This window comes from Gallus gallus, chromosome 1 (genome assembly GCF_016699485.2).
Source record: "Gallus gallus isolate bGalGal1 chromosome 1, bGalGal1.mat.broiler.GRCg7b, whole genome shotgun sequence".
Taxonomy (NCBI): domain Eukaryota; kingdom Metazoa; phylum Chordata; class Aves; order Galliformes; family Phasianidae; genus Gallus; species Gallus gallus.
Genome location: NC_052532.1, coordinates 599,944 through 613,868, shown reverse-complemented (window position 1 = coordinate 613,868; position 13,925 = coordinate 599,944). Strand labels below are relative to the sequence as shown.

The 13,925-nt window shown below is 51.4% G+C and overlaps 1 protein-coding gene across 1 annotated transcript in view; it reads right to left on the bottom strand.

Annotated features, from left to right (window-relative positions):
- The window catches only part of SHANK3 (SH3 and multiple ankyrin repeat domains 3), a 282,770-nt gene that overhangs the window by 234,805 nt on the left and 34,040 nt on the right, over nt 1–13,925 (bottom strand). Inside the window, 2 exon segments of the mRNA XM_025152878.3 lie at nt 2,836–2,944; nt 12,038–12,109. Coding sequence (XP_025008646.2) covers nt 2,836–2,944; nt 12,038–12,109 — 181 coding nt within the window.

The following is a 13,925-nucleotide window of genomic DNA, read 5'->3' as shown; positions in this document are numbered from 1 at the left end:
AACTCTTGTGGTTTGCTGTGGTTCAGGTGGCACAGGTCACGGCATGACATAGAGTCTGTTCCAGCAACATGTGGCCTTCCAGGTCCTCCCCAGTGAGGCCACTGCCACAGGACATGGACAGCAGGGATATGCGGGGGAGCACTGCACAGCAGTGTGCCTGGTGTCTGCCTTCCAGCTGACCTCTTAGAAATGGAGCAGTGATGTGGGAGCCTCAAAAGTGATGGGGAAACAGGAGAAAATGTCTTCAAATGGAAGGCTGAAGGAGTTTGGCCTCTCTTTAATTAGGGGAAGGATGATTAAATGTTGATTTGATTACCATGTATAAATACATTCATGTGAAAACATACCAGGTACTAAAGTGCTCTTTAATCTAGAAGATAAAGTGTAACGACAGCTGGAAGCTGAAGCATACAAATTTAAATAGGACACGAATTTTAAACAGTGAGGGTGATTAACCAAATAACGAAGGAACAGCACGGATCCTCTGTTCCCTGAATCAGGATTGATGACTTTCTGGAAAATATGTTTCAGAGTCATTCAGTGTGTTCAGTGAGCACACACACAGGGTGACGAGGATCCCTCAGGGTGCAGGAGGTCAGGTTGGGTGGTGGAACAGCTCCACCTGCTCTTAAATTCCAGAAAGCCACTGATACTGAACAGCAGTTCCATGTCATTCTTTCACGCTCACAAAACAGACTGCGAAGCAAGAAACAATTGTGTGTTTTTGCACACAATTAGGGCTCAAAGCGAGGTGTCCAGGACTCCCTCTGCTCCAGCGTTATTTTCACATCTCATAACATCCAGTTTTGCTGTCAGTTCTGAACTGGAATCAGATGACTGTTTGGATCAGGTGCTCTGGTTTGTTTTGTTGGTTTTTTTTTTGCTCATTCTTCCCCTTCTGTATTTAACAGATTCTTCTCAGTACACGTGAGCCTGTTCCTATAAGCCTCCCACCTTCTGTGTTCCATAAACATTTAGATGTTGTACCAGGGGGCGTGGTTTAGTGGGGAATATTGGTGATAGGTGGGCGGTTGGACTGGATGATCTTGGAGGTCTTTTCCAACCCTGCTGATTCTATGATTCTATGAAATAGCATCAGATCCAAAACTTTTGTAACTCCATTGATGGGGCTTTGTGCAGCCTGACCTTCTGGGAGGTGTCCCTGCCTGTGGCAGCAGGTTGGAACTGGATGGGCTTTAAGGCCTCCTTCAAAACAAACCATTCTACCATCTCCTTGAGCACACTGCACTCTACAATATGATACACTTCATAAAGCTGAATCAGCTTTAGAAGAGCAGAGGGCTTTCTTTTAAAGAAATGTCCCTCCAAATGCTTGAAAGGCTTTGAGTAAAAATGAAAACCAAATAGAGCTGATCTGCTTGGGCATGCTCCAAGGCAGACAGTGATCACGCTCATATGCTGCTAATGGTTTATTTGTCATAGGAGCAGTTGCCCATCAAGACCAGACAGAGTGGCTACACCAGTAAATTAAACAAAACAAACATTGCTGGCACAGTTTGAGTGGTTTTGTCAGTTTGGCTGAGTCAGCTTTCACCTTTCCAGCCCAGGAGCTGGCAGAGGCCAAGAACCATCCAAAGGGGCAGTCTGGGTACAGCCCCATTGTCGGGGAGGACTGAAGAGGTTAACAGTGTTCCTAACACCATGCCGTGCCCATTGATCGCAGTGTGGAACAGCTGTCTGGGCACATGAGAACTCCTCCTGCAGAGATAGCCAGAGCTTCAGAACCAACCTGAGGAGCCATCCAGCTGAACCAGAAACACGGAAAATTAATCATCAGATTGGCACCTGCTCATGAGTTGGAAACGTGCCCATCATTCACAAGCAGAAGTCCAACTCTGTACTAAATGATCATCAAAAACATTGCTTGAAAACAGAAATAACTAAACCAGCAGCTCCTCTCTCAGAAGAAGACCAGGAGAGCCCTCAGTCAGGACCAGGGACAGATCCTCCCATCCTCTATTCTCATGGAAAAGACACCGGAGTTCAATTCTCACTCCTTGCACCCCGGAGCCTGCAGAAAACCCAACAGCCAGAGCTCCAAACCCTGACCTCCCTAAGGTGGGGAAAAAACTAAAAGACAACACTGAGGAACCCAGAAGCCAAGATTTTGTTTTCTTAGCCTCCAAAACATTTCTTCAGCCTTCTGACTGCTTCACAGAGAGACTCCACATTCCCTCAACATGCCAGTCCCAGAGACTGCCCCTTCCTCCCCAGAATCCCATCTGAAAGATGCACAGCCCCACAGCTGCCTCATTTCTCATCCCATGTCTCATGCCATGACAGTAACATTGCACTGCAAGAAGTTCAGATTGGATAACAGGAACAATTTCTTCTTCAGAAGAGTGGTGAGGTATTGGAACAGTATGCCCAGGGAGGTGGTAGGATCATCTGGAGTTGTTCAAAAAACGTGAAGATGTTGCACTGAGGGACATGGTTAGTGGGCATGGTGGGGATGGGATGACAGTTGGACTAGATGATCTTAAAGGTCTTGTCTAACTTTAATGTTTCTGTGGTACTGTGGTTCTGTATTTTATGCCTCATTCCCAGACAATGCATCTTTCTCTCCCCACACAGTATCTTCTGCCAATGGCCTTCAGCAACTTTGTGTTCCAAAAACCTCCAAGACCCAAGACACACTACTATGAAATACAGCTCACATACATACCGCTGTTCCAAACCTTCCCCTTCAGACAACCCATCATTTTCTATGCCCACCAAGAACAACTACTGCCCAGATTCTCACCGTAACCCCTTGCCACTTTCTCCCTCAGCCCTGCTCTGCCATCCCCCCCTTTCTGGAGAGGCCAATCTCACCTCCAGTATCTGGGTCATGGAAGTTGGGGTCCAGTCCTTTCTCCAGCAGTCTGCAGACTTTCTCCGTGTTCAGCATTTGCACGTATTCCATGAACTTCTTCAGGTTTGCCTGCAGCCGTAACACCCCAGGAAAACACACAACACACAGCATTAACACCCCGATATAAGGAAAGAAGCCATCAGAGGAATATCCCCATTCAAGAGACCCAAGGAACCAGCACAGTGTCAGGGCAGCACCCCTGAGGAGCCAGGGCACATATTCATTCCCAGGTCCCTGAAACTCTACTCCCTATAGGGCACACGTCCTGTTTGAGGGCACACCACAGATCTGTGTGGGATGAGGCCCATCCTGTCCACTCCTCATTGACATTGCAGGACCACCCCAAGGAAGGATGGAAGGCAGTGGGGCCAACAGCCATCTCCCCCTGCCCACACCACGGTCCCCTGCTCACACCCCATGAGGTCAGACACGTGTTGCACACATCTGTGACATGGACACATCCCCAAACACACACTGTAGTGTTTGCCAACCAGACAGCACAGGGACTGCTATGGGAGGTGCTGGGCCGCACTGCCACTGACACACCATCTGGGGCTTTGCCCACATCTTGCAGCAGCATTGCACCTCCTGAGGTCACCAAGTCACTTTGATGGTGAATCATCTCTTTGCCAACTATCTTGAAATGCTCAGGAAGAAAGACCAGCTTCACATACACCAGCTGTTATTGTGTGGTGTCACAGCTACAGCTGCAAAATCATGTTCTATTCATGATGCCATTCTCTGTCTTTGGCCAGGGACCAAATCTTGTTCTCCTGGGGGGACTGAGTGCTCAGAGGACTCTTTGAAGCCTGCCTGCATGGCTGTAGGCTGTGAGGATTTTCTCTTATTTCCCCTTTTGGATGGCTAAACTTGATGCATACATTGTTTAATAAATTTCCAGGCTCTAGAAATTACTGCTCTGCCAGGCAGGCCAACAGGACTGAAAACACTAATTTCACACACACTTCCAGTTCTGCTTTGCAGACCTTCGCGTCATATCCCCCATGCTCCTCCCAACAGCCATTCAGCAGACGACGCCAACCTCAACCCAACAGCCAATGCCCCACACACGATAATCACAGCGCCTGGGAACAGCGCTGCCCATCCCACCAGATTCATGCTGGCAGAGCTGAGCCCACATCAGCACGATGTCAACTTTTAATGATAGTTTCTGCATTTTTCAAGAAACTGAAGAAAAAGTGCATGAGCAAAAGGAGAATGCAGAGGGATGCAGCCCTGACTACAGGATACGATTGTCCCATTGTTGATGTTCATCATCACGGTCCCATGCACCACATGGGCTTTAATGGGGCCACGCATGGAATTTCCCTTTGGGGGAAATCAATTACTATCCTGTATTTCCAAACAAAGAGCAAAGAAAGTTTATCTACCCAAGGTCTCAGATCAAATCCAGAGCAAAGCTTCAGAAATAATTTGTCAAGCAAATGGACTTAAGCAGTTAAATAACAAATAGAACACCGTTCTCTTTCACCAGTTACTACCTGCTGTGTTGCGTGTCCCAGACATGCAGCTCGAGGCCTGAGCTGATATAGATATAATTAAATCAGTTCAGATATAATTAAAACAGTTCAATTCTGTTTTCCAGAATAACCTTGTGGAAACACATTGTTCCACTCGAGTAAAGCATTGCCCTGACCATGGAGAGATAGAGACCCCCGTTTCTAAACACACATCCATGGGAAGCACTCTGCTACATCTCAGAGGTCTCTCCAGCACTCTGCCAACAGGCAGAGGTGAGAAATAACAGACCTTAAGCAAAGGGATTAAGCAAAGGAATGGGAAATTGCTAATTGAGACGTCATGGTCAGTGCACACCTCAGACCTTTGCATCAAGATCATCTCATACTGCACAGCCTCTCCCACAACTGCCATTGCAGCCTGGTGCCTCCAGCACTGGGAGGTAGGACCCCCAGCTCAGAGCCCGAGGCAGAGCCTGAAGGACAGCCCCGGAGCCTCTTGAGCAGCCTCAGCCCAACAAGGGTGCAGCCCTTCAACTGTGGGACTGCACATGCAGTCTCGCTGCTCTGGGCACAGAGACCTGTTCCCCACAGTGAGGCCAAATGGTTCAACCACCATTGGAATCAGTACCAACATTGGGACCACAGCACAGGGCTGAGTAGAGAGGTTAAGAACTGAAGAGCTGCAGGGCTGCCATGGGGAGCTGTAGGGCCAGGAGGAGCTGTAGGGCCACCATGAGGGAGCTGTAGGGCTGCCAGAAGGGGGCTGTAAGGTTATGAGGAGCTGTATAGCCTCTATAAGGGAGCTCTAGGGCCACTATGAGGGACTTGTAGGCCAGCCATGAGGGGCTGTAGAGACATGAGGAGCTGTAGGACCACCATAAGGAGTTGTAGGACTAACATGAGGGGCTGTAGGGTTGCCATGAGGAGCTGCAGGGCCATGAGGAGCTGTGGAGTAGCCATGAGGAAGCTGTAGGGCTACCATGAGGAACTGTGGGGTCATGAAGAGCTGTGGAGCAGTCATTAGGGAGCTGTAGGGCCACCATGGTGGACCTGTAGGGCAGCCATGAGGGAGCTGCAAATCTGCCTTAAGGGGACTGTAGGGCAATCATGAGGGTCTGTAGAGACATGAGGAGCTGTAGGGCCACCATAAGGAACTGTAGGGTCAATGTGAGGAGCTGTAGCGCTGCCATGAGTGAGCTGTAGGGCTGCCATGAGGAACTGTAGGACTATGCAAAGCTGTAGGATCACCACGAGGTGTTGTAGGGCCACCATGAGGAGCTGTAGGGTCACCATGAGGGGCTGTAGGCCGCCATGAGGCCTTCCCTCAGCCTTCTCTGCTCCCGACTGAACAAACCAAGGACCCTCTGCTGCTCCTCACATCCCTTTCCCCTCAGACCCTCCCCCTTCTCTGCAGCCCTCATTTGGACACTCTCTAATAGCTTTATGTCTCCACCCTGGCTTTACTGACTTTGTGTCAGTAAGGTTTCAGTCCCACTAAGACCATTTCCCACAGTTAAAAAACACAACTGTTAAAACCTGAGTTTGGGGTGTGACAACTTGTGCTGAAGGCAGCATCTACCAGCATTTAGAAATCCACACTGATTGAACAACTCTTCTGCCAACAGCCACGAATTGGAGCACGCTCCTCCTGCACCATTCAGAACCAGAACAAACCATCCTTGGCTCTGGAAACCAACTCAAAACTATAAATATGTCACCGCCGGGTCCCATGCTGGGTCCATTATAACCACCTTTCACAGAAGCAAATGCTGGTATTTACATTCTCCCATGTTGGTTTTTCAACTTCAGCTGCATAGAAGAGCTTCCCTATCAGATTGTTTTTCATTTCAATTTAGCTAGAAACATGGAACGTTTTCCTTTCCATTTGGACTGATTCACTCAAAGCCGAAAGATTTGAGAGCTGAGAGAGCGCGGAAGCTTGTTTTTCTCCTCCAATCTCTGAATAAAACCCTGGTGGGAAAGGAATGAGATCTCATTATCCTAAAAACCAGAGGATTTGGGGCCAGGTTTTCAAATGCATTGAGGTGACCAGACACGAAGAGTGAGAGCAAATGTCAGACTCCCACTGAAATCAAGGGGAGCTCAGCAATGCCTGGACCACTCAGGCAATTGTGAACCTCACCAGATACTTATTTTCTGGGACTGAAATACCTTTGGGAGTTTGTAATGGGAACCACCAATACAAACCCAATCTCCCTTTGTTTAAAAGATCAGTCAGCTTTAAATACAAAAGATACGTACTGATAGATGTACTTTTCCTTTCCTGTACCCAGAACACTCGAGGAACGTTTACTGAAGGGATAAAGATACGAGTTAAAATGTGACTTTGCTTTAATTTTAATTGAATTCCAGCTTCCGCCCAAAAATAGTTCCATACAAATCAAAATACTACAAGAAGGGAGGTTTAGGTTGGATATTAGGAGGATTTTTTTCACCCAGAGGGTGGTGATGCACTGGAACAGATAGCCCAAAGAGGTTGTGGATGCCCCAACCCTGGAGGCATTCAAGGCCAGGCTGGATGTGGCTCTGGGCAGCCTGGTCTGCTGGTTGGCGACTCTGCACACAGCAGGGGGTCGGAAGTGGATGGTCATGGTGGCCCTTTTCAACCCAGGCCATTCTATGATTCTATGATTCTGAAGAAACATCAGGAGCCAATAAGGGCACCACATCCTACTTCCTACATGCAAAAAGCAAAACCTAAATGCATGTACATTGTACATGTCCCAGCTCCCAGTACATCTTCCCATGAGCAGAAGCAATGTGTTAATGAAGATGAGGGTGATTTGCAAATCAGTGTGTGGGGATGGCTGTCCTGACTGGCACAATGGAAACTTTCTCCGGGCAGAAAAAAGCAAGACTCAGCAACAACTCATCCAATGAAATCAGCCTAGCGTATGGCTGCCCCTGGCTGATTGAAAGGGAACCTCACATTTCTATTTCCCAACCCCTTGGCATGGAAGTGCTGTGTGAAGATCAGGCACAAGGGGTTGGGGCAGGTGGGACCCTCCCACCCCAGCCCCACAACCACTGCAGCCTCATCCCAACCTCTGCAGCGGATCTGTGCTCATCACCTGCATCTCCTGCAGGCTGTCCACCAACCCACCCTGCTCCCACCAAAGGAGGAGCCCCATTAGAAGAGCCAAGAACCGAAACCTGGCTCTGCTCTTATCCCACTGCTTGGGAACCAGTAGGGCTGGCTGTCCAACCCACGGCCACCGCTCCCTGTGCTTCATTTCTGTACCCATACCCAAAACACCCCGTGTAAGCAGCTGCCCGCTGAGCTGGTCTGAGGCACGTTCCCCAAAGCCTGGGGTTAAAGCCAGGATTGCTCCCGGGGAGGAAGCACAGCCCTGGTTGTCCCACTGAGACACTGTGTGCAGCCTGTTATCCTCTGCTGGTACAAAACCACAAGCAAAACCAACACCCTCCAGAAAAAGCTCGTGGAGAAGAAGCTGGTGTGAGGGAGCAAGATTTTCTCACCAGCTTTTCTAGCTTGAAATGAAATGAAACAAAATAAACGAGATATTCCTCTGGCAAAGGAATTATTCTAACTGCTGCTGGCTGCTCAGCCTGGGCTGAGTGCAGGGAGAGCCGACTGCAGGGACGCTGCTGGGACCCACTGTGAGCACAGGGAGACAAACGCCCTTCCACAGCAGGTGCATGCTGATGCTTCCTGCCATTTCAGTATCAAAGCAAGGTGAATGTATCCTCAGGGCCCGGTCTGTTCCAAACTGCAGGACACGTGGACATGGTGCCTACAGGAGGCAGGAAGCCACTGACCTCCTCCCTGGTACGGTCACTTCACAAGCTCTTGCCCAGGCAGCAGCAAGCAGATATCCCCACAGAAATGCCCGATAATCCATTTCACTGCACACACAAAGAATCCTTACATGCCATCTGTGAGGCTCAGCTCTTCTCCAAACCCTCCTGAAGCACTCCCAGCATTAACAGGACCAAGGGCGGTAGAGAGATGCTGTGGGCTGAGGACCAGGGGGCAGAGGTGAACGCAGGGTAAGAAGCAGGGTCAGGACCCGGGTGTGCTGCTCTGAGAGCTGCCGAGGCAGCATGAGCTGCAGCCTCAACCCAGTGGTACTCAGGTAATGCCAGCAGCCAGGCTGCAGGCACGGCGCATTGCTCCAGGAGTTAACTGCACAGCTGCTCATCTGCTCGTGGCACTTCCCTGCGAGCCCTTTCACCATCCAGCACTTCCTGCTGGCGTTAACAAGCTCCTCTGTCTCTCCAATCAGATTCTCAGGGCTGTGACAATATTTTAGATAGGAGTGCAAATTATTCAGCTCCATGGTACCATGACCGTAACGGGAGCTCCCAGGCTGTGCTCAGACAGCTCCAACACCACACTGGAGCCCATCTCCTCCTGGGGAACACAGAATCACAGAGTCATTTAGGTTGGAAAAGAGCTCTGAGATCCCCAGTCCAACCCCAGCCCATCCCACCGTGCTCACTGGCCACGTCCCCAAGTGCCACATCCCTGTGGTCACTGAACACCCCCAGGGATGGGGACTCCCCACTGCCCTGGGCAGCTGTGCAGTGCTGGCCGCTCTTTGGAGCACAGATTGTTCCCAGCTCCAACCTGACCCTCCCCAGCACCAACCATCCTCTCTCATTGGTGCTTTACTCTCATTTGGGTGAGCTCATTAGGCGCAGTTCTCCAGCCGACCGCACCCTGGGCTACAGCAAAAGGGGATGGCGGGGCAGGAAGGGGACTGTGCCCCTCCGCTCTGCCCTCAGGACTTCAGTCTGGAGGAGAGATGGCTGCAGGAAGACCTCCCTGTGAGCTGAAGGAGCTGCCCAGCAGGAGGAGAGCAGCTTTGTACACGGGCGGAGGGTGATGGGACAAGGGGGAATGGCTTTAAATTAAAAAAGGGGAGATTTCCCCCTCACATCTGACCTAAATCCTTCATGCCAAGGCGGTGCGGGGTTGGCGCTGCTGCCCAAAGCTGTGGGTGCCCCATCCCTGGGGGTGCCCAAGGCTGTGGATGGGCACTGTGCAGCCCGAGCTGGGGGGCACACAGCCCATGGCAGGGATGGGGCTGGGGGGGTCCCTTCAACCCAATCATCCTATGATCCTACAGTAACATTTCGCACGTAACCACAGCCTGAGGAGCAGCCCCACCATCCCATTAGACCCAAAGCTAATTCTTCACGGCACTTTTAATTACTGAATCTCAGGAAGAAAAAAAAAAAAAAAAAGGCAGCACAAAAAGAACAGCATTTCAGTGCCCAGGAGATAAGGCTTCATTACAGTTAACACGGAAACAATCCCGCCCTTGCTCAGCCACGCACCGGGGAGGAATGGGGCTCTGCCAGCCCCAGGAGCACCGCAGCTCCGGGAGAACATCAGCATCCTCCTGATGGAGGCAAACGGCAGTGGGGCTGCACATCTCCCTTGGATGCCATCCTTCAGCAGCAAGGGACAGCTTAAAAGTAAAGAAACGACTTGAAGGAGATTTGTTATTTTAAGCAGACATTAAAGCACGGAGATTAAGTGAATATTTAATAAAGCACATTTCTGGCTCCTGCACACTCCTGGGGATGCCCGCAGAGCTGCCGCCCGGCTCTCCCCGGCTCAGCCCTCCCCGTAGGAAGTGCGGCTCCCACTGGAAGGGCTCAGCAGTGATTCATGTTTCCTGGCGCCAGGGAGATGCTGAGCGCTTTCCAGACCTGCTGCCTGGATATTCTTATGCCACAAGACAGAAACCTCACGACTTTCATCTTCGTGAGTCAGATCTGAGCCCCGGCAGCATTTTATTCCTCCTTTCTGCTGCTCTGCTAAAGGAAGACAGAGGACGTGTTTCTTCCAATGAAGATTTTAACCTTTGCAGTAGGTCAAGCCCTTTGGGACAAAGGGGTTTTTTTTTCCCCTCTCGTGTTCTGCCTGTGTCTCCACCCAGCTCTGCTCTTTCTGCTGTGCATGTTCACCGAGAGCTTACAGCTCCCTCCTGCCACTCTCGCAGAGCACACACGAGCAGGAGCGAGCCAGCAGCCAGCAGCCCTACAGCAGGAGCACCTCTGCGTCCTACAGCCTTCTTAACAAGAACCCCAGAGCCTCCTGGCACTTTCCTCCACTGCACAGGGCACCCCAGGAGCCCTTCACAGCTCTGCTTTCTGCCCTGAACCCCATTTCCCCATGGGATCCCCCAGAAAATGGGCTGCATTTGGTGGGTGCTGAGGGTGTCCTCCCACCCACAGCCACACCAATGCTGCCCACCTCACTCCTCCTGCCCACTGCTGGCCCCGGTCTGCCAGGAACCAACGCCATCCCCACAAGCTCTGTGCTGCAGGGCACAATTACCAGTGGCAACTGAAATCCTCTGCTGGTCCCAGACCTCTCCACGCTCACTGTGCTTGGTTTCTTAGATGAGAAACGATATCATGGAGCTGCTGCAGCTGGCTGGTAAGGAGCAATGCAGGAGAGCATCCACCCAACCACTGAATGCCCAGCATCTGTCACCCCCAATGCCCAAGCCCCACAGTGCCTGTTATCCCCAATTCCCCAGCCCCACAGTGCCTGTCACCCCTAGCATCCATCACCCCCAGCACCCCAGCCTCACAGCACCCATCACCCCCACTGCCCCAGCCCCCCAGTGCCATCACCCCACTCCTGCCAGCTGTGTCACGAGGGGTATCCCCAGCCATTAATCTTTATACATTCCTCCATCACTGCCCATGGTGTCTGGAGCAGCAGACCAACAATGTTCTGCGCCCCCCCACAAAGTCCTGACCCCCACACGTGGTTACAGCCGTGGCACGGCCATGCCCTCGCACAAGACGGAGGTGTGCAGCAGCCCCCATGCAGGAGGACAGCACAATGTGCACACTGTGCTCCCGCACGTTCCATCACCCACCCAGGGCACAGAACAGAACAAAGCTGCTCTTCAGACGACCCACTGTGTGCTCCCTGCACCGCCCTGCACACAGTTGGCCCCCAGACCTCCAGTGGAGCAGCACCCACCATGCACCCACCACAACACACACTGCACCGCTCAGCGCAGCTCTTCCACTCACACTGCACGGAAACCACCTTGGCTATGGCCACACCAGCAGCTCACAGGAGGGATGTGAGCTCTGGCAAGCGAAGAAGGCTAAACCCCCTCAGGTCCTGGTGCCCTCAGGGACTGCCGCCCATCAGGATGGACCACTGGCCATGTCCCCATGGTGGTGGCACTCAATGCATGGCTGTGTCCCCATGGTGGTGGCACTCTGTGTGTGGTCACATCCCCACATTTGTGGCACTCCATGTGTGGTTGAGTCCCCAAGGTGGTGGCACTCACTGAGTGGTTGTGACCCCATGGTGGTGGCACTCTGTGTGTGGTCACATCCCCACAGTTGTGGCACCCCATGTGTGGCTGTAAGCCCATGGTGGTGGCACTCAGCCCATTGTCGCGTCCCCATTGTGGTGGCACTCAACGTGCGGTCACAACCCCATGGTGGTGGCACTCAGTGTGTGGCTGTGACCCCAAAGTGGTGGCAATCAGCCCATGGCCATGTCCCCATGGTGGTGGCACCCCATGTGTGGTTGTGACCCCATGGTGGTGGCACTCAGCACATGGCCATGTCCCCATGGTGGTGGCACTCTGTGTGTGGTCACATGCTGTGCGTGCGCAGGGCTCTGAGCTCACAGGCTCAACTCCAGCCTTACCTTGGTATGGAGCTTGGCAAACTGCTTGTCATCCAGTAAAGCCTGGGTGTACACACGCCGCTTGTACCGGAACTGCAAGAGGGAGAACATCAGACGTGAGACGCACAAAGCCCACTCAGCATCAGTTTGCTCTGGAGCAGTTCCAGGGAAGCCCTGCAGTGAGACCCTCAGCCTCAATCTGAACACAACAGAACAGGATCCACTGCTCTCCTTCATCTTTTTTCTCCTCATTCACTGCTTCGCTCAGTAAAAAGCAGTTCTTCATATCAATCTGTGTGGTTTCAGCTCTTCTCAGTGTCCTTTCTGGTACTGACTGTGACCAAACACTGCTCTGATGTCCACCTCCTCACCCGAACCACTCCTGGAACCACCTCACTGTTTGTCAGGGTCCACACCAGAGGATCCCAGGATCCCATATGATCACAGATATGATTAACGTCAGCCTTTTTGACTGTAAAATTTCTTTGGAAACTTTGTTTTCATAAATGAGAGCCCCTCCTTTGCAAGCAGCTGCATCCCTGTCCGATTCAGGAATGTGCTTTGATGGCTCCTGTACCAAATGACTGCACCCACACTGCTGTGCCCTATGCCAGCAGTGGTTTGTGATTGACAGAACTGCTGAGTATCTCAAGTTGAAAGTGACCCACAAGGATCCTCGAGCCCAACTCATACGTTACACTCAAACCCTGGGGTACCCACAGAGTGCCTGACATCAGTCCCTAAGAAACCCACCCGGGAGCACAACGTAGAACAAATCCAGGTCCTCCCCAGAGGCTGCTGCCTTTGTGCAGCCATCTTCATAGGGCAGAATTATGATCTCCTCAAGGAGGTTGGATTTGATTAGATCTTTTTCAATTGCATTCTGAGATTGTGAACTGTTATGAACTCAATCCGTCGCCAGCATCCCATTATTTCAGCCAGAACTGACAGCAAGTTATCTTTGGGCTGGAGTTACTTTTGAATGCTGGCAATGCATTACCACATTTTCAACCTGCTGCAGCTGCCCTCGGGTTCCAGAACTTGTTATAAACAAGAAATCCTGGGAAGATGTGTCTTCACATCACTTTTTTCAACCATTCCCAGCTAAAAGCTTCCCGGCCCACCGATGTACAGGTGTTGGCCCCTTGCAGGTGCTGCCAGGACTCCTCTTCACTCCCGTGTGGTGCAACCAGCTCCAATCCCAGCTGCACAGCCGGGGATGGGGCAGGTCGGATGGGGAAGGCAGGCTGTGTCACTCTGATGTGACAGCACACAGTGCCACCCAGGGGCAAGGCAAAACTGCATCAGAGAAGAGCAGAGCTGTGTGACACCATCAGCTGCTCAGAGCCCCTGCACAGCATCAGCTGTCAGCCCTGTGCCCCGAGCAGCCCGGCAGCTCTGCTGCAACGGCATCACCTGGCAGGAAGTGCTGCCAAAAGTCCCTCTGTGTCACTCCGTAATGTTTTGTCACTCTGTACAAACCCACAGCAATCTGGTCATCTCTGCATGCAGCCCTGAGGGCTCATTTATCTTATGGGCTCAGGACACCTCACTGGGAGCAGCATGGGATCTGTGCCCTGTGAATGGATTCCAGACTTTTGGTCTTCCAACATGATTCTCATGTTCTCAGCTGCCATTCTTATCAGGTTAAGAAGAATTGAAATGACCCATGACAAATATCCACGGCAGGTCAGCTTCTAGATGTGTGCACTGAAACATTAAGCGTGGACACTATGCTGAACCATACAAAACAAAGGACTAAAGCCTAAGGGAGGAACATTAAGGAACTGACTACCTTATAGCTTTATTTGCAAGCATTCCTCATGGTGTTGCAAATGGTTTAGTCTGCATTTGACATTAGTTTGCTAAGAAACTGTGCAGTATTTTCTTTCCAAATCAGTCAGGATTA